The sequence below is a fragment of the Notolepis coatsorum genome (assembly GCF_963971535.1).
Source record: "Notolepis coatsorum genome assembly, chromosome: 10".
Taxonomy (NCBI): Eukaryota; Metazoa; Chordata; class Actinopteri; order Aulopiformes; family Paralepididae; genus Notolepis; species Notolepis coatsorum.
Window position 1 is genome coordinate 14211693 of NC_140174.1, and position 26814 is coordinate 14238506.

The 26814-nt window shown below is 45.4% G+C and overlaps 1 protein-coding gene across 1 annotated transcript in view; it reads left to right on the plus strand.

The window, feature by feature from the left end:
* The window catches only part of rab11fip3 (RAB11 family interacting protein 3 (class II)), a 104165-nt gene that overhangs the window by 24923 nt on the left and 52428 nt on the right, over nt 1-26814 (plus strand). Inside the window, exons 2-3 of the mRNA XM_084323982.1 lie at nt 6394-6487; nt 19398-19474. Of these exons, the coding sequence (XP_084180108.1) occupies nt 6394-6487; nt 19398-19474 (171 nt within the window). The remainder of the gene's footprint in view (nt 1-6393; nt 6488-19397; nt 19475-26814) is intronic.

The window sequence follows — 26814 nt, forward strand, 5'->3', positions numbered from 1 at the left end:
GAAACGTTTTACAAAACGAATATCTGTAGAGCGCTTGCCTTACTTTGATCTTTAACGTCATGCAGCTACATTGATCCGCTGTGTCTCTCCGTCTACATCTGTTTTTAATACATTTTCAAGACTAGTGTCCATTTGTTGGACAGAGTTGACTTTAGGTTCTGATATTTTTTTTTTAAATAAATCAACAGACAGTAATACCGTCTGAAAGTGAAACTTAAAAATAGCTGCTGTCTGTGACACGTAAAATGTATAATGTTGTCTGATTTACACGCTTGATAACACGCTTAGTATTTTACAAATTCGCTTTTTACAAAAAAAATTTTATTTAAATGTGGCACTGATATGTGAAATTGAACTAAATGGATTTAATTTCTATATAAAAATCATACACTGGTGTTGGTGGTGGGCAAGTAATGTACTCAGTGGAGCCTAAACACAGAGTAACACCCATAACACTGACTACCGCCACAAGCCTATTTTGAACTGATGATGAATTCCAACCTCTTTAAAACAACCCCATTGCCTCAACTACATCCGCTAGCCTTATATATCAAAACATAATTCATGGTAGGGCTGGGCCATTAATCCAGTTTCAATTACACTTTTTGGCTTTCCACGATCACAAAAACAAGAGAATCGACATAAAACGATTATTGTTCCGCATGCCGCGTTGCTCTCATTTTGTCTTGTGTTGTAAACGCAGCGCACCCTTCCTTCACAGTGGTGTGCTCCGCCCCCCCTCCCCCCTCTACCTGTAAGCCCAAACAGTAGTTTCAGCTGGTGTTGAGAGGGAGCCACAGCGCTTTTCTCCAGTTATTTTGAAACGTCTTTGATAACTTGTAGAAGATGACAGAAAGGCAGCCTTTGGTAACTTGTAGAAGATGACGGAAAGGCAGCCTTTTGTCGAGAGGAAAGGCAAAACAAAGTCGTCACCATATGATGTTCTCAAAACGATGAGTAATCGTGTTTTAATAATCGTGATTTCAATATCAATCAAAATAATTGTGGTCAGATTCCTGCCATAATGGAGCAGCTCAAACCCATGGGTGAAGATGTGCACAGCAGAGAGGCTGGAAGGGCCTTGACGTCAACAACACTGAGCAGCGTTGCAGAAAACCACTCTTCAGTCGAACGGAACCCCTCCCCTCACTGCAGCTGGGTTTAATTCGCCGAGTCCAGATCATAAGTCACTGGCGTCGTAAGAGTCTCGGGATAAGTCGATGCAGAGTTCATTAAGACTCTCAGCCTCTAAAGCCGTGTGTGCGAGTCATGAGCTCAACTTTGCTGAGCATATCCGTGTGTTTGTCTCCGAGTAACCGATACAAAAAGTTGCGGGACAGAAAATGGCCTCAGGCAAACGAGAGCCTTTGTGAAAAGGACCGCGTTTACACTGTTTACCGTCGCGCTCGGTGGTGCCGTGTTGTCTTTTGTCTTCTCTCTCTCTCTCTCTCTCTCTCTCTGTCGAGGCCTGAAGCCAGTCCTCTCCCACAGAAACCGCACTCCATATGCTGTCAACCCTCGCGCCCAGCTAATTCTGTCCATGATATGCGTGCGCCTGACATGACAGCGTAATGACGAGTTAGTGGAATTTAGCGATGCACCACATTTTGGCCTGCTCTGTCATTTGGTGCAAACACATTTTGATTGCTTGGCGCCACTGTTAATTCTCTCGATATAGGCCCCAGGTCTTCTTCTGGATAGCTGAACAGTTATGCTCCTTTTTCATTACATGGTACCGGCTCCACTCGGCTCGCCTGGGCAAAAGTTGTGGATAGTACCTGGTACTGTTTCTGTATCGTCTCCCTCGTGGGCTCCAAGCGAGGTGAGGAGATACCAAAATAAAACACTGGACAGAATATAAGATAAGATATTCCTTTATTGATCCCCTTGGGGAAATTCGGGCGTCATATCAAGAGGGGGGAGGGGAGGTACAGGTATGGGCAGGGTTATTGTAGAAAGTAGGGGTGTAACGATTCCACCCACAACGATTCGATTAGATTACGATTCTTCAGGCAACGATTCAATGCATCATGAAATCTCTTAGTTTGACCACGATTCGATTCGATACATTTTCGATCAGTTAATTCCCCAAAGAATTTTGAATACACAAATGTGGCTGGGGGAACTGATGCACTCAGCATGAATGGACTATAGGTCAATAATAGGGGTGTAAATATTTGACCCCACTTCGATTCGATTACAATTCTTCAGGCAACGATTCAATATTAATTTGACCACGATTCGATGCGATTCGACCTTAGCATCGATGCATTGTTACACCCCTAGTAGAAAGACATGAATATAGGCAATTAAATTAGATCTGAAATTATAAAAATATGAGAGAAAAAAGGTGTAAATAAATGTGCAAATTAGGGTCTGTATCAGTTATATTATGTTACAATAAATATAGGCAATAAATAATTTGAATCTGAATATATACTAATGACTGAGTAAGAGTAAAAGTAAACGGTATACACAAGGTGCAGTATACGGTACCCTAACTGGCATGATACATCGTAGGGGTGGGGGGGGAAATCGATACGTAGTAGTATCGCAATACAGGGACGCCAAGTATCGATATTTAATTATTCATAAAAAAAAATCTTTTTTCTTTTTATAAGGAAGTTGCATTGTTCATTTCAATACCTGTAATAGTACAGTAGTCCACACAAACACATGTGCATTCAGTTAAGTTGGAATATGACTGTAATACAAACAGTTCAGTTTGTCAGGTACATGCAACACAGATTACAGTGTTTACATCTGTCTGCTTGAGAAGATTTTCTGCAATAAAAATGATTGAAGTGAGATGAACAGACTGAACTTTATTTTATTAGATAAAACATGTTGACAACGTTTTACTTTGCAGTTGAAAAAAGGTAATAAATTAAATTTGTTTAATACTCAGCGTATTGCGATACTAGGGCTGTCTTAAATACTTCGAAGCTTCGAAGCTTCGTTCGATGGCATGAGCTTCGAACATAATTCGAACGATTTTTTTTTATTTTTTTTCTCAAATCTTGCGCCTCCATTCCAATGAAACGAAAGTAAGCGGCGCCTTCCCGCCTCCATTCCAATGAAACGAAAGTAAGCGGCGCCTTCCCGCCTCCATTCCAATGAAACGGAAGTAAGCGGCGCCTTCCCGCCTCCATTCCAATGAAACGAAAGTAAGCGGCGCCTCGACTCCACCTCTCTACAACAAGCACGTGGAGATTATCTGTGTTGAAAACAACAAGGACATGTGCAGCAGACATGTCAACGAAGAAGTCATCAGACATGTGGTTACACTTTCAAATATGCAAAGACGATGCCCAAAAAGCCGAGTGCCAGATATGCCAGAAGAAAATGGCATATCACAACTCTACAACAACTTTGTCAAATCACCTAAAAAACGTAAGTATCGTTGTACACGACGGCGACGCCACACAAAACATTAATATGGCTATGCCTATGCTGCTATGACTAATGTGTTACCAAGTTGGCTAATTTAATTGTAATCATCTGCTTTTGTAGGTGCATTGTCTGATATAATTATGAATTATAAATGATAAATTAAATATAATATAATTGTTTGCTTGATAGATGAAGGTTGCAACATAATTATGTAATGTCATGTCGTTGGCTGTGAGAGCAGCCCCACTGCACCCAGGCAGCGCAGCCGAGTGAAACCTTGTTGGCTGCGTCACAGTCACGAAAGGGGCTACTTAATTAATTAATTCAATCCACTTTATTTATAGAGCACATTTAAAAACAACAAAGTTTACCAAAGTGCTGTACAAGTCCCACAACATAAGATAAAAAAATAATAATAATAAAAAAGAAAAAATATTATAATAAATCTTTTAATTTTTAATTTCTCTCGAAGCTTCGAATTAAAATCGAAGCTCGCCCCCGAAGCTTCGGTTGCCAAAAAAAAGCTTCGAAGGTCAGCCCTACGCGATACTATCGTATCGTGACGCAATTATCGCGATCGTATCGTGAGGTCTCTGGCAATTCCCACCCCTAGTACATCGTACGTTGTAGTCTGTGCAGGTTTTGGTGGTTAAGAGTCGGGACACTGCAGAAGACCACCGATTTGTTGGAGAGAATATTGTGGCTCTAGTAGGGTGACGATAGCCTCTGGTGAGTCCCACCCCCTGTACTGTCTGCAGGGGGAAACGGAGTACCTGGTACCAACAGTGAGTGGAGTGGAGCCGGCTCCATGTGATAAAGTGGCCTCAGCAGCAGCATCGACCTTGGAGACGCACTGAAGCATTCAGTCACATGCAGAGGCTTTCCCTCACTTTCCATTTAGTGGAGAAACACTCAGAAACTGAAAGCCAATGCGTATTCCCCTCCATTCCATCCTCAATCTAAGATAGTGCTTGTTTGGCTTTTTGGTTCCCAGGTACTCCAGCAAGTCCTGTACACACACACAAGCACACGCACACACATGCAGAGCTAAGTATGGCCCTGTACTCCTGGTGGCGAGCACACGCATCAGCTTCGAGGACGATGCCTCTTGTTGCCAGGTTACCGACCGAGGGGACGGATACAGGGACGTCACGTCACTGATTTGTCACTTGTCATTTGAGTGCAACTTGAATCTGCTCAGTTCTTAGATCTCTTTATTGCTACACTCTGTAGGCCTGTATATATATATACCGGTATATATATATATATATATATATCAGATATAGGTCAGATATATTTACAGTATATAGCATTTATTTTAAAACAACCGAGGTTGACCAAAGTGCTGCACAAAAGTACTGTGTAAATACAATACTAATAATACAACACGAGGTGCACAGTTTACACAAACACTAATAGTACTGCAGACACAGTACTACGTATAACGATACAAATACAATATAAAATGCACGGATGTACGGCTCAACCTGAATGAAAAGCCGGTGAGAAGAGGAGAGTCTTTAAAACAAAGACTTAAAAGGGGCGGCTACGTGGTGTAGTGGGCAAGGCGCTCGCCACGAAATGCTGGAGACGCTGGGCTCGTCAGTTCGAGCCCAGCGCTCCACATTGCTTTCAGTTTAGCTGGTCGTTCATACTAATACACATTGGCCATATTAGGGGGTGGGAAACTGATGGGTGGGGATCGGGCGTTGTGGACAGCGACTCCTACAGGTCGGTTGGTGCGCCTGCGCAGTAGAATCAGGAAGTGTCGGGGGCAGCGTGAGCCTCCCACGCGTTACTCCTCGCCACTGAGAGATCGAGCTGCGCAGGTGAAAAGATGCGACTGCTGTTACCTCAAGTACCGGAGGGGACTTGTGCTATGTATGACTTAGTCCACATTGCAGCCGGCTTGTGGGAGGCAAGAAACAGCGTCCGTGACAGGGGAGGGTTGAATTGGATGGTATGAAATTGGGATGGGAGAAAATATAGAAAATGGGAGAAAAAGTGGATACAAAAAAATTTAAAAAATTTAAAAAATGGCTAGGGTTGGGCGGCAGATCTAATATGTAAAAGGGAACCTCTTCCACAGCTCGGGGACAGCCCCCCCCCCCCCCCCCCCGAAGGCTCTGTCACCTTTAGACCTGAGCCTAGAGACTCTGGAACATCCAGAAGCAGCTGATCCGACGACCTCTGTGCTCTCGCTGGTGTGTGAACGACGTCGTGGAGGAGTTACAAACACAAACACCAGGACCTTAAAAGTACTGCTGCTGCTGCTGGAACGGAAGGGGAGTCAGTCAGTGCAGCGAGGCCAGTGTGATATATCTGTGCCGGTCGAAAGGCGAGCAGCAGCAGCAGCAGCAGCATTCTAGCTGTTGACGGTGGCTCGCGAGGTAGAGCAGTCGTCTGGTAATCCGGTGGTTCCCGGTTCCATTCCCGCTCCTCCCGGGAAGCGTGTCGAAGTGTGTCCTTGAGCAAGACACTTAACCCCTTCCGATGATCACATTCATTGTGTGAGTGAATGGGTGAATGTGAGGAACAAAATTGTAAAGTGCTTTTGGATAAAAGCGCTACACAAATGCACCATTTACCATTTAGAGAGCTGGTCTAAGCCCACATACGTCATGTCTAAAGACCGTGCAGCCTTGTGAAACCACCCTGTACCTTTTATAAAAGAAAAGATACAATTGGAAATATGCAGAAGTGGATGTTTCTCCGGAGGTCAAAGTTGCATTCCTTTCTTTATTATTCCTGTAATAAAAATATGCACTTAAGGTAGCAATACCTTTTCAGACTGAAAGTCAGGGCCTTGGGTGTATTGACTGCATCATACTGGCCCTCTATTCACTCGGCTCAAGCTAACGGTCAAGTTGCCTTGCTGTATCCAGTGTGCATCTAATTTATTCATAAAGCATTTTGTTCAGACGTTGATTAACGGGAAAAGAGATTTATTTCCCCCCCACATTCGCCATGATGTAACGTGTTGTGAATGTCTGTTTTCAGGTGAAGGATTTGACCAAATTCCTGGATCCTAGTGGCTTGGGAGTAATCAGCTTTGAAGACTTCCACCGCGGAATCTCTGCCATTAGCAATGGAGGTGAGTCACTGGGTGTAGCTTGTAAAGCTGTGTATGTTGTCCATGGCGGTTTGATCACTGATCCGTCACTGAACATATAGACATTTGACGTACGGTTTCACTGGTGTTTACAACCTAACCGAAACCTGGCAGAAACAACAGCAGTAACGTATCCCTGTCCAACAAACATAATTGGTTAGACTAGAAGTCTTTATTTGTCATGCAGTTTTAACATACACACGTGAGATGGGCGACCCACAGGAACACACACACACATGCACTGAGTCGCCGATGAAATGTCTCTATGCACTTTTCCCATCCCGTCCTTCCCCCCCCAAGGGAAGCCGGGAGCAGATAGGGCGTCAACGTGAGCCGCGCCCCGGGGACCAATCCAAGTGCTCCTGTCCGTCTTCATCAAGGACGCCACAGCGTTAGCGATCTGTTGTGCATGTTTTTCCATTGGGTTTATCTTATCGGGGGGGAAACCCTTGCGAGCACGGGGAGAACATGCTAACTCCACACAGAAAGGCCTGGGAGATACCCCATCCCAAAGCGGGAATCGAACCCTGGACCTTCTTGCTGTGAGGCGACAGTGTTAACCACTACACCACCGTGCCGCCTACACATACTCCTCATCATCAGCCCTGTCCAACAAACCGATACCCCTCATCATCATCAGCCCCAACAAACGGATAAATAGTTTCTGCGAATATCGTTTTGCCTCAAAAATATACATTTCCCCTTGTTTCTACCAGCAACTACAACACTGTGTAGTGTATTGAGAGATAACTATATTAATTGTTACACCGCTGAACGGCATGCTGGGTACAGCTCGCTAGCCAGGTAGCATAACAGTCTTAACAGCTGGGAGAACAGTTTTTCTACGTTGGCCATGTTGTTTCACTAAGCCCACACATTTCAAGTGCATCAGTGATGTAACGTTCAGAATGAATGCTTTTGTTCCGGGAAATACGCTCGCCTGCTCCACTAGCGTTAGCTGTTAGCAATGACAGCAGCCAGCTAGCTTGCTTGTTGGATTAGCTCATGTTCGCTTAAGTAAAAACAAAACCATACTTTAACTTTAACATCAGCGTTTCTTTTTTTTGTGTAGTAGGCTTTTAAAGGCTTTTTAAGATATTTTCCATCCGTATCCCAGTGACTATCCAATAGGGAGGTGACGTGGTTACATCATTGCTGTTTCCGGCCGGTCCACCATCTTGAAAAACGCATTGCCCATTTCTAAATCGTCTCGTTTAAAACAAATAAAGCATAAACATTTGCATGGTGTACCTTTCTGTGCATATTCATCCACAATATATAGCTCAACATGAAAATATTCGCAATTAATCGTAAAAAAAAACCCAAAATGCTTAAACAATAATGTTAGTGATAGAAGGGAACTCGTTTTGTGCAAAAATGGAAAGCTTGCCAATGTTCATGAGGCAGAATTGTGCCTCATGAACCGATAATCTATTTTCCCAATGATAAATCCCTATACGGGTGGACCTCGTGGGCGGTCCAAAGTGACAGACTACACCTCCCTATAGTAATGCTGTGAGGCTGTTCCATACCCTTTTTAAATCTGCCATTGAGAGCAGCAGTTGCTCCAGTGCCCTGTGTTAGGCCCTCAGTGTCAGGCTCCATATCCCCGAGGCGTCACAGCCGCTGTTCCCCAGAGGTCAGGAGGTATTGAAAAGAAGAAGAAGAAGAAGAAGAGACCGACCCACTTTCTTTTGTCGCCGGGCCGACCTCCCTTCCTGACCCAGTTCGGTTCAGGAGCTTTTGGAAACAGCTGGGAGGAGAGGCTCACAGCGGCCCGTAGACGACGTATCTCAGACTCAAAAACAATGGGGGCGATTCATCGCGGTTCTCCCGACAAGCGAGTCAACGGGTTCCTCGCGCTTCACCTCACCCCCTTCATCGGAAGATTATAAGAGAAGTTTCCTGAAAGGGAGAGAGAGGGGGAGAGAGAGAGAGTTGGGGAGAGAGAGGGAGAGAACGAGGGGGAGAGGGAGAGAGTCACGTTTAAAACCTTCATACCAGTCGGCCCCCGCTTCGTCCCTACACTGACCCACCCCCCCCCCCCCCCCCCCGTGATGGATCCATGCCATCCGTGCCGCTGACATCATCATGACTCGTCGCCCCGGAGGGCTAAACTGACGTCATCACAGCGGTGTCCGGTTGGCGGTGCGTGTGTCGGGCCGTAACACGGAGCTTGCATTGCCATCACAACAACAACAACGCATTCCGTCCAGGCGACTCGTTGCCGTTGATTTGTGGCGCTAGTCTTTTCTTTCCCAGGGCTGTCGGTGGCTCTGCGGTTCTGGCTACGCGGTTCTGGTTACCCAGGCCATTAATAAGCAATGTGCTGGAAAGCATGAGACACACACACACAGGGGCTGCTAGGCCAGGTTTCGGAGCGGGCTTCAGGCTGAGAGTCCTATTCCCCTCAATTATTCAGTCTCCTCTCTCTCTGCTCTGTCCATCTCTCTCTCTGTGTCTCTCTCTTCCTCACTGATCTCTCTGTCTCTCCCTCTTTCTGTCTGTGTCTCTCTCCCTCTCTCTCTGTCTCCCTCTCTCTATCTCTCTGTCTCTGGATCTGTCCATCTCTCTATTTCTCTTGCTGATCCCCCTCTCCCTTCTCTCATTGTCTCCCACCCTGATGGAGTCTCTCTCTGACTGTCTGTCTCTCTCTCCTTCTCTCTATCTGTATCTCTCTGTCTCTCCCTCTCTCTGTCTGTGTCTCTCTCCCTCTCTCTGTCTCTCCCTCTCTCTGTCTGTGTCTCTCCGTCTCTGTTTCTCCCTCTCCGTCTGTGTCTCTCTCTGTCTCTTCCTCTCTCTGTCTGTCTCTCTGTTTCTCCCTCTGTCTCTCTCCTTCTATCAGTCTCTCCCTCTCTCTAACTGTATCTATCTCTCCCCTTCTCTCTCTCCCTCTCTATCTGTATCTCTCTGTCTTGTCTCTCTCCCGCTCTCTCTGTATCTCTCTCTCTCTCTCTCTCTCTCTCTCTGTATCTCTCTCTCTCTCTCTCTCTCTCTCTCTCTCTCTCTCTCTCTCTCTCTCTCTCTCTCTCTCTCTCTCTCTCTCTCTCTCTCTCTCTCTCTCTCTCTCTCTCTCTCTCTCTCTCTCTCTCTCTCTCTCTCCCTCCCTCCCTCCCACACAAAGTAGTCGGTCTCAGACAGAACATTAGAATGATGTAGCTACCATGAAGCTGATGGTGGTTCCATGGAGCAGAGTGGTCCCAGTGGCAACGTTCTGCAACCACTTAATTTTCACCACATCTACTCGCTTTCCTACCAGCGTTGTATCAATAAACCAGAGAGAGTCTCTCAATCAATATCCCCACACAGACGGTGAGTGAATGTTTCTGGTATCTCCTGTTAGGAAGTAGTTTCCCATTAACATGTGAAGGTCTGAGCGTAGCTTCCCAAAGCCTCTGGTTAACACGTGAAGGTCTGAGCGTAGCTTCCCAAAGCCGCTCGTTAACACGTGAAGGTCTGAGCGTAGCTTCCCAAAGCCGCTCGTTAACACGTGAAGGTCTGAGCGTAGCTTCCCAAAGCCTCTGGTTAACACGTGAAGGTCTGAGCGTAGCTTCCCAAAGCCGCTCGTTAACACGTGAAGGTCTGAGCGTAGCTTCCCAAAGCCTCTCGTTAACATGTGAAGGTCTGAGCGTAGCTTCCCAAAGCCTCTCGTTAACATGTGAAGGTCTGAGCATAGCTTCCCAAAGTCTCTCGTTAACATGTGAAGGTCTGAGCGTAGCTTCCCAAAGCCTCTCATTAACACGTGAAGGTCTGAGCGTAGCTTCCCAAAGCCGCTCGTTAACACGTGAAGGTCTGAGCGTAGCTTCCCAAAGCCGCTCGTTAACACGTGAAGGTCTGAGCGTAGCTTCCCAAAGCCTCTCATTAACACGTGAAGGTCTGAGCGTAGCTTCCCAAAGCCGCTCGTTAAAACGTGAAGGTCTGAGCGTAGCTTCCCAAAGCCTCTCATTAACACGTGAAGGTCTGAGCGTAGCTTCCCAAAGCCGCTCGTTAACACGTGAAGGTCTGAGCGTAGCTTCCCAAAGCCTCTCATTAACACGTGAAGGTCTGAGCGTAGCTTCCCAAAGCCTCTCGTTAACATGTGAAGGTCTGAGCGTAGCTTCCCAAAGCCTCTCATTAACACGTGAAGGTCTGAGCGTAGCTTCCCAAAGCCGCTCGTTAACACGTGAAGGTCTGAGCGTAGCTTCCCAAAGCCGCTCGTTAACACGTGAAGGTCTGAGCGTAGCTTCCCAAAGCCTCTCATTAACATGTCAAGGTCTGAGCGTAGCTTCCCAAAGCCGCTCGTTAACACGTGAAGGTCTGAGCGTAGCTTCCCAAAGCCTCTCATTAACATGTGATACAAGATACAAGATACTTTAATGCCACACAACGATGGTTGGTGGTAATTGTTTGCGGTACAGTTTGTTAAAAGCACTGGGACATCAACATGAAACATCAGACATCAAACGCCCCCCTCCCACCTCCCAATCCCCACAATAAATACATATATACATAAATACATACAGGACAGTCACATGTAACGATGCTTGCCCGTCTGTGCAAAGGGGGGCGGGCCAGGGTGGTTTAGTGTTCGGACTGCTGTGGGGGAAAAACTGTTTGTGAAGCGTGTGTGTGTGTCTGGTTAAAATGGACCTGCTGTAGCGACCTGAGGGCATGTGCTGGAATAATGTGGTGTGCTGGGTGGGAGGGAAGGTCTGAGCGTAGCTTCCCAAAGCATCTCGCACGCTGCTGCCAGAATTCCAGCAGGCAGCATGGAGCTTCCTGGCAGGCCTGGCTTATTACCATGTGTTGGTGTTATCGCACTCCTCAGTTCATAGTGTACTCTCAACCCCCCCTCCCTCCTCCACCTTCCTACTCTGGAGTCACACTACAAAACCTGCTATTCCAGCTCCAGCTGGCCGGCCGGTTTCAATAGGAGTGAGTTTCAATGCACCTCCGTACTTGTTATTGGCAGGAGCGAGACGGGCCCGTGGGGCATGGAAATACCTCACCCCCTGTAGCGGCCCCGCGGCCCGTCTGGGACAACAGAACAGACGACTGGAGTGCAGCCGGTCCAGCCTTTTTAGGAAAATGTCATTTATAATTGAATTTCATTTTCAAAACCTCTATTTTAAACTCAAAAGGCAACTGAGGTTTCCCTCATTTTACTGTCAGGTCGAGTGTACATACGGAAATAAGCACCCTGTCCTTGCCTCCCTTCATTGGCTTCCAGTTACGCTACTACAGGATACATTTTAAGGTTCTCCCTGTTTGTTTTTTAAAGCCCTTAATGGTCACCCCCCCTCCTACATCTCAGACCTCCTATCCCCCTATTCCAACACCAGGTCCCTCAGGTCAGCCGATCAGAGGCTCCTGACAGTCCGGAGGTCTAACCTCAAGCTCAGGGGGGGCCGTGCCTTTGCTGTCGCAGCCCCTGAACTGTGGAACAGCATCCCCACCTCCACTAGGCTCCTTGCCCCCTCGACAGATTCCTTCAAGTCTAGACTCAAAACCCACTTCTACTCATTAGCATTTCCTGATTCATTTCACACTGACTCTTCACTCATGCCCTGTTTGCTTGCGTGTCCTCCTGTATAACTGAGATGTGATCGTTGTCTATATGTTGTCTAGATGTATCTACGTGTATCTGCCCTCTGTGCAGCACTTTGGTTGACATGTGTCATGTTTAAATGCTCTCTAAATAAATCTGATTGATTGATTGATAGATAAGAAAAGCATATAAAATCACACCGCATATAAAATCATAACAATAAGACGAGGCGAAAAGCAAGGATAACAAATCAATTAAAACACGTACAACTTGATTGTAGGTTTTAAGTTAATTCCATGAACATTTAGTTTCAAACCGTCATTTAAACTTGAAAGGCAACTGAGGTTTCCCTCATTTACAGTCACGTCGATTGTACATGCAGAAATTAGCCAAAAAAGCACGAAGCATATGAAATCATAACAATAAGACGACAAGACGAGACAAAGAGTAAGGATAACAATCGAGTAAAACACGTACAACTTGATCGAGAAAGGTTGGAGATCAAGGTTTTAGACTTTGCAACAGAGGGGAGAATCTCAAGTTTTAAGGACTGTTGGAGTTCATTCCATGAGCTAGAGGGGCATCATAGCAAAATGCAGAATTACCCTGTTCTGAGCAAACTCTGGGGACCTTAAGTAGTAGTTAGTTTATTTGTCACGTATAAAGTACAGGTACATTACAGTGAGATGCTTGGTTCATACACATACAGCTCATTATAGTAATATTCCACAATTATTACATTTGGTAGTAATAATGGCACACATAAATTCACAACAACATGCACATTTGTTGATACATGCAGGATTAGTCTTGAGACAGATGTATGTGTATCTCCGCTGCCATGTTAGGCGCGGAGATACAGCGTCCGAGCCTCCAGCCTCCGACGCTGTGAGGTTCTGAGAGTCAACAGACTGCAGAACATTGTGAGGTTCTGAGAGCCAACAGACTGCAGAACACTGTGAGGTTCTGAGAGTTAACAGACTGCAGAACACTGTGAGGTTCTGAGAGTTAACAGACTGCAGAACACTGAGGTTCTGAGAGCCGAACAGACTGCAGAACGCTGTGAGGTTCTGAGAGTCAACAGACTGCAGAACGCTGTGAGGTTCTGAGAGCCAACAGACTGCAGAACACTTGAGGTTCTGAGAGCCAACAGACTGCAGAACACTGTGAGGTTCTGAGAGCCAACAGACTGCAGAACGCTGTGAGGTTCTGAGAGCCAACAGACTGCAGAACGCTGAGGTTCTGAGAGCCAACAGACTGCAGAACACTGTGAGGTTCTGAGAGCCAACAGACTGCAGAACGCTGTGAGGTTCTGAGAGCCAACAGACTGCAGAACGCTGAGGTTCTGAGAGCCAACAGACTGCAGAACACTGTGAGGTTCTGAGAGTTAACAGACTGCAGAACACTGAGGTTCTGAGAGCCAACAGACTGCAGAACACTGTGAGGTTCTGAGAGCCAACAGACTGCAGAACACTGTGAGGTTCTGAGAGCCAACAGACTGCAGAACACTGAGGTTCTGAGAGCCAACAGACTGCACAACACTGTGAGGTTCTGAGAGCCAACAGACTGCAGAACACTGAGGTTCTGAGAGCCAACAGACTGCAGAACACTGTGAGGTTCTGAGAGCCAACAGACTGCAGAACGCTGTGAGGTTCTGAGAGCCAACAGACTGCAGAACACTGAGGTTCTGAGAGCCAACAGACTGCAGAACACTGAGGTTCTGAGAGTCAACAGACTGCAGAACGCTGTGAGGTTCTGAGAGCCAACAGACTGCAGAACACTGAGGTTCTGAGAGCCAACAGACTGCAGAACACTGTGAGGTTCTGAGAGCCAACAGACTGCAGAACGCTGTGAGGTTCTGAGAGCCAACAGACTGCAGAACGCTGAGGTTCTGAGAGCCAACAGACTGCAGAACACTGTGAGGTTCTGAGAGCCAACAGACTGCAGAACGCTGTGAGGTTCTGAGAGCCAACAGACTGCAGAACGCTGAGGTTCTGAGAGCCAACAGACTGCAGAACACTGTGAGGTTCTGAGAGTTAACAGACTGCAGAACACTGTGAGGTTCTGAGAGCCAACAGACTGCAGAACACTGTGAGGTTCTGAGAGCCAACAGACTGCAGAACACTGTGAGGTTCTGAGAGCCAACAGACTGCAGAACACTGAGGTTCTGAGAGCCAACAGACTGCAGAACACTGAGGTTCTGAGAGCCAACAGACTGCACAACACTGTGAGGTTCTGAGAGCCAACAGACTGCAGAACACTGAGGTTCTGAGAGTCAACAGACTGCAGAACACTGAGGTTCTGAGAGCCAACAGACTGCAGAACGCTGTGAGGTTCTGAGAGCCAACAGACTGCAGAACACTGAGGTTCTGAGAGCCAACAGACTGCAGAACACTGTGAGGTTCTGAGAGCCAACAGACTGCAGAACACTGTGAGGTTCTGAGAGCCAACAGACTGCAGAACACTGAGGTTCTGAGAGCCAACAGACTGCAGAACGCTGAGGTTCTGAGAGCCAACAGACTGCAGAACACTGAGGTTCTGAGAGCCAACAGACTGCAGAACACTGAGGTTCTGAGAGTCAACAGACTGCAGAACGCTGTGAGGTTCTGAGAGCCAACAGACTGCAGAACACTGAGGTTCTGAGAGCCAACAGACTGCAGAACACTGAGAGGTTCTGAGAGCCAACAGACTGCAGAACACTGAGGTTCTGAGAGCCAACAGACTGCAGAACACTGAGGTTCTGAGAGCCAACAGACTGCAGAACACTGAGGTTCTGAGAGTCAACAGACTGCAGAACACTGTGAGGTTCTGAGAGTTAACAGACTGCAGAACACTGTGAGGTTCTGAGAGCCAACAGACTGCAGAACACTGTGAGGTTCTGAGAGCCAACAGACTGCACAACACTGTGAGGTTCTGAGAGTCAACAGACTGCAGAACACTGAGGTTCTGAGAGCCAACAGACTGCACAACACTGTGAGGTTCTGAGAGTCAACAGACTGCAGAACACTGTGAGGTTCTGAGAGTCAACAGACTGCAGAACACTGTGAGGTTCTGAGAGTTAACAGACTGCAGAACACTGTGAGGTTCTGAGAGCCAACAGACTGCAGAACACTGTGAGGTTCTGAGAGCCAACAGACTGCAGAACGCTGTGAGGTTCTGAGAGCCAACAGACTGCAGAACACTGTGAGGTTCTGAGAGCCAACAGACTGCAGAACACTGAGGTTCTGAGAGCCAACAGACTGCAGAACACTGTGAGGTTCTGAGAGCCAACAGACTGCAGAACACTGAGGTTCTGAGAGCCAACAGACTGCACAACACTGTGAGGTTCTGAGAGCCAACAGACTGCAGAACACTGTGAGGTTCTGAGAGCCAACAGACTGCACAACACTGTGAGGTTCTGAGAGCCAACAGACTGCAGAACACTGAGGTTCTGAGAGCCAACAGACTGCAGAACACTGAGGTTCTGAGAGCCAACAAGTTTCAAGTTTCAAGTTTCTTTAATAGTTGTCATACAGAAGTACAGAATACTTTCATACAAAATGCTTCTTACTGTTACGCTCCAGAGACTGTGCTAGACAAGATAGTATCAAATAACATAGTATAGCATGTAATTTTAGAAGAAGAAAATGAGGTCACAGTGTTCGGTATAGACATATGTACAATGTTCTGAGTTACCATATAATATACAATACTATGCAGTGTACTAATGTACAGTACTATATAGTGCAAAGCAGAAATGGGATGAGGTACAATTTAGGTACAATTTACAGTAAGGTGTACGAGTTGTAGTGCAATCCTTCATCAATAAATATAAAGTGTGGGGAGTGGGTGCTACAGTGTGTTTGTTTAAAGTGGGTGTGTGCTATAAAGTGTGTGGAGTGGGTGCTACAGTGTGTTTGTTTAAAGTGGGTGTGTGCGTGTGGATGTGTGTGCTATGTGCGTTTGGTGGTTGTTGTTGTGTAGTGTTCATTCATTGTTCGTTTAGCAGCCTGATGGCCTGGGGATAGAAGCTTCTTCTGAGTCTTTCTGTGCTCGCCTTGAGACTCCGGTATCGCTTGCCTGACCGCAGCAGTTCAAAGAGGCAGTTGTTCGGGTGACTGGAGTCTTTAATGATTCTCTTAGCCTTGCCCTTGCAACGCTTGTTGTAAATGTTCTGGAGGGTGGGGAGCCCCCCTCCAATTGTGCGTTCGGCTGAACGTGTCACTCTCTGTAGTCTGCTACGGTCTTGTGCGGTGCTATTCCCAAACCAGGAGGTGATGTTGCCGGTCAAGATGCTCTCTATTGTACATGAGTAGAAGTTCTTAAGGATCTTCTGACTGACTTGGAACTTCCTTAGGCGCCTGAGGAAGTAGAGGCGTTGTCGTGCCTTCTTCACAACACTGTCAATGTGTGTGGTCCATGTCAAGTCCTCGGATATGTAGGCTCCGAGGTACTTAAAGCTGTTGACTCTCTCAACCGGTGCCCCGTCGATGCTGAGGGGGCTGTAGTCCTTGACCCCCGACCTCCTGAAGTCCACAATCATCTCCTTTGTTTTGCTGACGTTCAGGGAGAGGCTGTTTTCCTGGCACCATCCCGCCAGGACCTTGACCTCTTCCAGGTAGGCCCTCTCGTCGTTGGCAGAGATCAGGCCCACCACCACTGTGTCGTCAGCAAATTTGATGATTGTATTGCTACTCCGCTGAGCCACACAGTCGTGTGTGTACAGGGAGTAGAGGAGGGGACTCAGAACACAGCCCTGGGGGGCCCCTATGTTGAGGGTGATGGATGAGGAGGTGCAGTTGCCTGCTCTCACCACCTGGGGTCTGCCAGTCAGGAAGTCCAAGACCCACTGGCAGAGGTCATAGTTCAAGCCCAGGTCCCTGAGCTTGGCTATGAGTATGGAGGGGACTATGGTATTGAATGCCGAGCTGTAGTCGATGAATAGCATTCTCACATAGTTCCCCTGCCTCTTGTCCAGGTGTGATGCTGCTGTGTGCAGCACATGGGCTATGGCGTCCTCCGTGGACCTGTTGGGGCGGTATGCAAATTGCAGGGGGTCCATGTTGATGGGGAGGGAGGAGCAGATGTAGCCCTTTACTAGCTTCTCAAACCACTTCATGGCTATGGAGGTGAGAGCTACAGGGCGGTAGTCGTTGAGGCAAGCAGGCTTGGATTTTTTGGGTACAGGGATAATAGTGGACTTCTTCAGGCAGGTGGGGATGACAGCCTGTTCTAAGGACAGGTTAAATATGTCAGTGAATACTGGGGCCAGTTGGTCGGCACAGACTTTTAGGACGCGGCCGGGGATGCCGTCCGGACCTGCTGCCTTCCTGATATTAACTTTTTTAAAGGTCCGCCTCACCTCATGCTCTGTTACCCTGAACACTGCGCCTCCATCAGCAGCCGACCCCCCCCCCCCTCCTCCATTGCCGTGGCTTGTGAGCTGGTGTTGTTATTACCAGCATCAAACCAACAGACTGCAGAACACTGTGAGGTTCTGAGAGCCAACGAACAGAACTCCAAAACAAGAGACCACCTTCCCCCTGCAAAGCCCCGTTGACAGAGCACACTTCCCGATATCACTTTAACCCTTTCACTACCACACTACAGAAGGTTAACCCTTTACTATCACACTACAGAGACGGTTAACCGGCTGTCATGTGGCAGTGAAAGGGTTAATCTTCCGTAGTGTCACAGTGAAAGGGTTAACCGTTTGGTAGTGTGGCAGTGCAAGGGTTAAGGTGCTGTTTACCTGCACAAGGAGCGCAGGGTTATGTGAGACCAGGGGGCACGGAGGACCGTCGAGACCAGCGCTTGTGTCTTTGTTTCTCTCAGCAGGGCGCTGTGCGCCTCTCTGTTTACTAGCAGCACCGCCGGCTGATGTCCATCTCAGTCGGCCTCGGATTTCAACCACTTGTCTGCCAGCGTTTTGCAATAGGGGCCTTTTATTGACACAATCTGAATTTGATAGGGGTCATCCCATGGCTCTTTTTTTTTTTTTTTTAATGGTTTTATTTCTCTCACGCGCAGAGTCACACAATGCGTTCCGAGAGAGAGCCCTTGAAATGCGAGTGTATAATCGTTACGTAAGGTGGATTGTTACAGGGAGCGGGGGCCGGGCCGGGGGGGGGGGGGGACTACTCCACTGTATCTGTACACACTGCGTGTGTAGCAGGCCTATCGGAACACACCGTTCCCCTGCGGTTGACTCCAGCAGCAGATACGGCACAACTTTCGGTACGATAGAGATAAAAAGTCTCTCAAACATGGAATTTACCGTCAATATTTTGAAAGCCACAAGCACATTTTTGCCCATTGCTCATTATCGCTCATTGCTGATAGTGTAATATCTGCATACTGCACATCCTGTTTTCTGCACACTTTGTTAGAATTATATATAGTCATCTTGCTGTGTTCTTTTATCTTTTTTTCCCTATGCTATCTTTATTTTATATTATACCGGATGCTGCTACGGTCAAGGAACCACAACAAAGCGAATTTCACTTATTTATTTTTTTTGTTGCTGTAAAAGGTACTGAATGACGTGACAATAAAAGTAATCTGAAAACATGGAGGCTACCTTTTTATCACCGCTTATTATTACAACAATCTACCAGACTTTCTATCAACAACAATTGATCCCTTCTTCCACTACTGTTGTTAGGTTTAAGCTCCCCTCCCTCCCTCCCTCCCTCCCTCCCTCTGGTACTGTATGTGACTCACTAGTCTTCAGTGTTTGTTTAGCCTCCTGTGCTTGGTTTACACTGTGTGTTTACCCTGAAGCCATTAACCTCTCACTCCTCTCTGATGTGTCTCTCTATCCTTCTATATACTGTACCTACTTATACACCTGCATATAACCCATACTGTATGATAGCATGTGCAATAATGCTGTATATACCGGCGTGTATATATATATATATATAAGATATTCCTTTATTGATCCCCTTGGGGAAATTCAGGCATCATAGCAGCATGGGGGAGGGGGGAGGGGAGGTACAGGTAGTAAAAACAAGCAGCGTAAACAATATAACAAATCAATATAATTAACTAACTAACTGAGAAGTATACATACATATATATATTTATTCTTACCATATATATCTATCCACATCTGTCCATCTACATACCTGCATAATATAATCCTTCTTACATACCTGTATCACTGTACATAATAATACTACAACTCTGTACATACACCTGATTAGCACTACACACACACAGTAGTACTCATTTATATATTTTATACCCAGTTCAAATTTGTGTAATACATTTGCACTCTGGTTGGATGCCAGACCTCTTTTCATTGCGTCGTACTCGTGCTGCATGAAGACAATACATCTGAATGTAATGTCATGTCTCTCTCTCTCTCTCTGTGTGCTGCAGGCCCGGAGCCCCAGCTCTACGATGTGCACTACAGCCCAGGAGATGGAGCCGTGGGCTGCCCAGAGGAGTATGACGAGGTGGGTCAGAGTCCCCACATGATCCTGCCCCCCCCCCCTCACCTCAACTCAACTCAACTCAAAGTTAATTTATAAAGCACATTTAAAACAACCGCAGTTGACCAAAGTACAACAATATACAACTATACAAGAAGTACAGTACAGAGATACATGTTGGAGTCGGGTGTCCAGCTCAACCTGAGAGTTGAAAAGCCAGGGAGAAGAAGTGGGTCTTCAGAGGAGACTTAAACACCTCGGTCCAGTCAGTCTGTCCTGTCGGTCTGTCCTGTCCTGTCCGGTCGGTCTACACCTCGGCCCAGTCAGTCTGTCCTGTCCGGTCGGTCTACACCTCGGTTCAGTCAGTCTGTCCTGTCCGGTCGGTCTACACCTCGGCCCAGTCAGTCTGTCCTGTCCGGTCGGTCTACACCTCGGTTCAGTCAGTCTGTCCTGTCCGGTCGGTCTACACCTCGGTCCAGTCAGTCTGTCCTGTCCGGTCGGTCTACACCTCGGTTCAGTCAGTCTGTCCTGTCCGGTCGGTCTACACCTCGGTTCAGTCAGTCTGTCCTGTCCGGTCGGTCTACACCTCGGTTCAGTCAGTCTGTCCTGTCCGGTCGGTCTACACCTCGGTTCAGTCAGTCTGTCCTGTCCGGTCGGTCTACACCTCGGTTCAGTCAGTCTGTCCTGTCCGGTCGGTCTACACCTCGGTTCAGTCAGTGTGTCCTGTCCGGTCGGTCTACACCTCGGCCCAGCGTCCCGGGTCCTGACCTCTCCGTGCACTCGCTCCCGGGTCTAAAACTCCTGCGTGGCGAGCAGAGCCATCATCATTACCACTCTGTGAATGTTCCACACGCTGCCTCGGCCCCCCCCCCCGCCCCCCCCCCCCCCCCCGGCCGAGTCCTCTCACTTTATATTCCTTCTGACAAAATATTGAAAGGGCTCGTACTCCGGGGCTGTTCTTTTACATGTGTGTGCCATTATGTTTTCTCAGCTGCGGTGCAGCATATCTGGAATTCCCGGGCTCCTCTCCGCGCACGGAACTTGTATATTTAACTAGCGCCGCTGCCAGCCTCCGCAGGGTTGGATTGTTTCGGTTATTATATGCTCTCTGGGCTTCAGTGTGATTACAGCCCTCCAGCGTGCCGCTGTGGCCGCGCTCTCTCTGTGTGCTCTGCGTCGGCGCCCTCCGTTGGCGTGGTGGATAATTACACCCTGGGGGCTTCCCCGTGTCTTCAGTACCAAAGTACACATTGGATTAGATTCGATTCAAATGTATTGTCATCATGCAGCACGAGTACAGTACAACGAAAATAAGTTTTAGCATCCAACCAGAGTGCAAATGTAACAGTAGAGTGCGATAGTAATATACAATGTACAGGGGATTAAACTGGGTATAAGATATATACATTAGTACCACTGAGTAATAGTGCTAATCAGATGTATGTACAGAGTTGTAGTATTAATATGTACAGTGATATACAGGTATAAAGACAGTACTATGGTAGTAAGTCATACTGGCCAGCAGTGTAACTAGTAAGAGTAAGTAGGGGATATGTACAGATATAGATATAGTATCTACTGATATGTAACTAGGATTTTATTCAGGCATGTACAGTCAGATGTGGATTTATATTATATATATATATATACATTAGGGGTGTAATGGTACATGTATCCGTACTGGACCATTTCAGTACTGGACCTTCTGTTCAGTACGCGCTGTGTACCGAACGAATGCAACAGAACGTGCGTGCTGTATTTAATTCAAAACTCCCAAGTTCACCCCTTCCCAAAATATAACTTGCGCAAAGGGATGGATAATAATAATAATAATAATAATAATAATAATAATAATAATAATAATAATAATAATAATAATCTTCATTTATATAGCACCTTTCATGCAACTCAAAGTGCTTAACAGAGACACGTCTTCTTTAAACAAGTCAAGAAGAAAAAAACACAGTAAGTCAAGAAAAAACAAGAATACCATAAGGTCCATAAACTCAAAATAAATAATAAATGCATGCATGCATGCAACACTCCCAGACATACCCCACGCGAAGGTAAGGAAAAACTCACTAAAACCTAACGATAGGAAAAAATGCTCCACAGGCAATGTGGAGGAGAGAAACCTTAGAAGGGCCAATTCAAGGGGGGATCTCCCTTCTTAGATGTCGGTGATAGTAGTGTTGCATTAAAAACAGGCAAACAGCTGGTAAGCATGCACCCATGTGTGTGTAGTGAAACACAGATAAGTGCATGCGATAGCAACTGAACATTTTGAAAAATTAAATATAGAGCTGATAGTGATAACAACTGAACATTTTATAAGATTAAAGATAGAGCTGATAGCGGCTCTAGTTGAGGATGTTCGTTCAGCCCACGCACGACACTGAGCGATAACCTGTAATTTAGCATAGCCTCATAGTGTGGCGAACGCACGCGCACACACACACACACACACACACACACGCACACACACTGTACCGAAAAGTAAATCCATACCGAACTGTGACTTCAAAACCGCGGTGCGTACCGAACCATGGTTTTTGTGTACCGTTACACCCCTAATATACATATATAGTCTATTTGCCATCCCATAGAGCTCCACTGTGAACCCGGAAATTTCGGAACCACCAAAGTTTTATGATGGATATGGATAGTACGGATCCCCAGCACTCAGAAACTGCCGGATGCTAAGTTGTAAATGTTGGGCAACTTTTTTTATTTGCATATTTACTGGAATTTACCATTTTTTTGCCATTTCTTTTTAATTTTCTGTTTATAAATGTTTCAGAAGATGCAGAATTTATAGATAATTTTCATGGAATGTTCAATTGTAAACAGAATGATAGAATGATAATAATAATAATAATAACTTTAATTTGTAGAGCGCCTAATAGACCACTACACTTCCGCGTTACATTGAAATCGGGGAGGAGATTGCGGGGGGAGCAAATTAATGAATGTGGATGAGAGCCGTGATGTAAGTGGTTGCATTCCTAATCGATCAGAACTAAATCGGCAGAGAAAAAGCCATTTTTTAAGCACCTATTCCCCATGCACATGCGCAGATTGCCCACAGATTGTGACGCCACGCACACCCGCCCTGGACTGTTCCATCAGAGGGGCGAGCTTCGATGGCCAGTGTCCTTTCAGCTGAACAGGATAATGAAAAAATGATCCCACTAAATGGCCAGACGCGTCTTATGGCGACATCTACAATTACCTCATTGAGTCTCCAGGTAGACTAATGTTTATATTTAAGTGCAGTGGTCTGTAGCCACTCACACTACCACCGAAGCTCCCCCCTCTGATGGAACAGTCCAGGGCGGGTGTGCTTGGCGTCACAATCCGTGGGCAATCTGCGCATGTGCATGGGGAATAGGTGCTTAAAAATGGGCTTTTTCTCTGCCGATTTAGTTCTGATCGATTAGGAATGGGTCGCGCCGTGTTCAGGAGATTCAGGCGCATACAAGTCTATTCGATCATGTCTCCAGCACCCCCACAGCCGTAGCTGCAATCACTTACATCACGGCTCTCATCCACATTCATTCATTTGCTCCCCCCACTATCTCCTCCCCGATTTCAAAATCCCAGAAGACTATTGTTGATGAGTTGTTATGAAGAGCTGGCTACAATCCAGGAACAAAGAGATACAATTGTAAACCACTATCCATATCTTCCTCATTCCTGGTGGTTCTGTGTGAAATCTCTCCCCAAACAGTTTCAAATGTTCTCAAGGTCATGTCCTACAAAGTATCCTCTATACAGTCTGCCCCATTGTTCTGACCAGGATTATTACGTTCCTTTTGGCCTCCTTGCTGAGTCTGACGTGGACGAGAAACCCATCTATAGTCCTAGTTATCAAATTCTTGGTTTGCAATGGTTTTGCACCTTGTGGGTAAATAAAAACCCAGTTTTCATCTACAACTCCTGTTTCCTCATTGTCTCACTGCTTGGTCCCTAACAAGGAGAAATGGGCATTCTAAACACTCTGTACAAGGCCTCTATTAGGCGGTAAATTGTTCTTTGTTTTCACAATGTGTGCCCTCTATCGTATCGAGATACATATTCCATGTGTATGGAATAACACTCACCTTTAACATTCACTTTTTAACACTACACCATATTGTATCTATTTATTAGTAAAAGATTTGCACTACCTCTCTAACTCATCTTTGCATTTGTTTGCATTGTGTACTTGTACTAGTTTGTATATTTTGTATAGTGTTTGGTCTTTATTTTTTTTACTTCTTTACTGTCTGAAGCACAATCTAGGGGGGCTCATACAGAACCAAGCATTTCACTGTAATGTACATGTACCTTATATGTAACAAATAAGCTGGTCAGGAAGGCCAGTGACATGGGAGTGGAGCTAGACTCTTCCTCTGTCAGAGAGGAAGAGCCTTGCTAAGCTCCACGCCATCATGGACAACCCCTCCCACACGCTATACACAGACTTGGCTGATAGAAGGAGCATGTTCAGTGTTAGACTAAGACTCCCTAGATCAGGGGTGGCCAACCCGCGGCTCGCGAGCCGCATGCGGCTCTTTGCCCGTCAATGTGCGGCTCTTCCATCCATAATTTTTTTTTTTTTTTTTTTTTACTTTTTTTTTTTTTTACTTTTTTTTTTTTTATGTCACTCATTCCATAAGGACGTAGAATAAACATTTACATTTTTTTTTAATGGTCCATTTGCATGTTCTTGGTATCTGAATCTAGGGACATATATGGATCAGTGTCAGAAATAGTGTGTCTGTTACTAGGCTTGAGTAAATTGTAATGAACCAAAGGAGAATATCAATTCTATTTAAAAATCTTTGACTGTAAATAACACCATGCTAAAATTGACCAGACCTGAAAAATCTAAGCAAATGAATAAAGGGAAGATGATTAAACAGAAGGTTTTGTAGATACAGTACTGAATTCTGCCATCTTTTTTATAATGTAAATTTCTCCACCATTTTTCATCATATTGCAACACCGTTTTTTGCAAGACGTTCACAGAAAGGTAGAGAAACTAACTGCGTTCTGTTTTATGGCAATAACGTTCAGGTTTGTGGGAGATAATCCCAAAAAATAAGAGAAATTAAAAAGTAAATCCAGAAGTCAGATGATTGACAGGGGCTGGTGTGAGCTGGGTAGGGTAGTTTTTTAAAATTTGAAAGCCCTGAGTCTCTTCCTTCAAAAGACTACACTCACTTTTGGCTGTGCCACTTCCTCCTGTCAATATGCGCCGGTTTCCGACTCAATGCCCTGAGATTTCTATAATCTTATATTTCACTAATAACAGTTAAAATAATTGGTAAACAAACGTAATGCTGAAAATATACACTTTTACTGTATATCTCGGGCTTAAGAGGTTAACCCTGTGAGGCCCAAATTAAAAAGAAATTAGCAACTTCAGAGGCCAGAGGGTGGGACGTATAAACACATTTACTATCAAATAGCATTGTGAGGCTGAACAACAGGACCAATTGACTATACATGTGCTTAAAGGGGAACTATCTTATAAATGGCTTTTTTCAGTGTTTACCATTGTTTCTTAGCTATGTGGACTTATATTAATAGGATATATGTCTCTAATTCTCATATTGGCGAATTCTTCCAATTCTCCTCTCACAATATTCACCCTCACTGAACTGAGTCATCTGAAAATGTGATTATCTGTGATGTCAGAGATTTCTCAGCTGCATAATAATGTGGCAGTTGATGTGGCAGTTGGCACCAGGCCACACAGTGGTTGGAGCCCAGCCTCAAAACGGCTTAAGATCTTGAGGTAGAAAAATGCGGTTTTTAGTACTTGATTAGAAATACAAAACAATGCATTTTTTTTGAAAAAAACCTAGGTGTTCCATAGACTCACAGGAATTGTGTAAAAGTGCCCAAATAGTGAAAGAAATAGTAAAATAGTTCCCCTTTAACATTTTTTAAATAAACATTATTTTTTTAAATGGCTAAAAGTGATTTTGTCATTTTGCAACTGTGGGTCTCACATGGTACTTTTAACCCTGTGAGGCCCAAATAAAAAAGACATTAGCAACTTCAGAGGCCAGAGGGTGAGACCTATAAACACATGAAGGGTGCCGGCACCGAAAAAAAAGGTTGAGAAACGCTGGTATATGGTGTGGCTCTTTGTGGTACCACAAAGAGGTTTTGTGGCTCTTAGTCTCTGACTGGTTGGCCACCCCTGCCCTAGATGCAACACTGAACGGCACAGGAAGTCCTTAATTCCAACAACCATCAGAGTATACAACGCATCACTGTGCCTCACTGCCTCACCACAGAGTGACAGTACAAACTCTGGTAATCTTCCTGGACTTTTGACTTCTTATTTTTACATATACACTTAAACATTTTTATTAAAAAAATTCTACATTTATTACTGTAAATGTTACTGTATATTTTTGGCTGTATATTTTAGAATGTACATATTTTAGAATGTATATCCCGGACTGTATTTTTATTGTTATTTGTGATTCTTTACTACCTAAACTTTACGCAACATAGGGGAGGAGCAAACATAGCTTGCATAGCAGCCTTCTAAACTCTAATTTGAAAATTACCTTGAAGAAAAGGTTTTCTGCGAGTGAAGTTTTGTCACAGATATTTGACGGTGAAAGTGACATAGGAGAGAATGTGTCTGAGACCCTGATTATGAGGCGTCCTCCTCTGATGAGAATGAGACCCTTAGTGCAGATGCTCCTGTTGTCTCTCAACCACAAGCAGACACGTTACTTTCCAAAAACGGAAAGTTATCATGGGCCCTCTCCCCACTTGAACAACATAATATATATTATGTATGTATAATTGGGTGGGTGGGGGGGAGTAGGGGTAATGTTTTATTTAAATGGTTATTTAGGTAATCAACAAAGTAACATGAAGCACCTGAAACATACATTTGGGTAACACTTTTGATTATGATCATTTTCTGGAGGTTTAAACTGCTGGGGTCAAAATGCCCCTAAGGATAAAGAGTGTAAAGTCAATTTGAGGATAACAGGAGGGTTAACAAAACTATTTCAAATAATTTTAGCCCTGCTAGATAGAGGTAGCAAATAACTCTAAGGATGGCAATAATAATAATAAACGTTATTTGTACAAATTCCATACAAGAATTGCAGCCCAAAGTGCTTCACAGCAGAAAATACACTAGAATTCATCAAATGAGCATAAAATAGACAGAATAAATGCAATGCAGAAAATAAAAATACAAGATGATAGAAGTAGATGATCGTAGTGTTCTTGGGGGCATGTAGTTGACAAGAGAATTGCCAATATAGCTTGGTCTGGTTCCATTTAGGGCTTTGTACATAAGGAGGAGGACCTTCAAATCAATTCTAAATGTTACCGGAAGC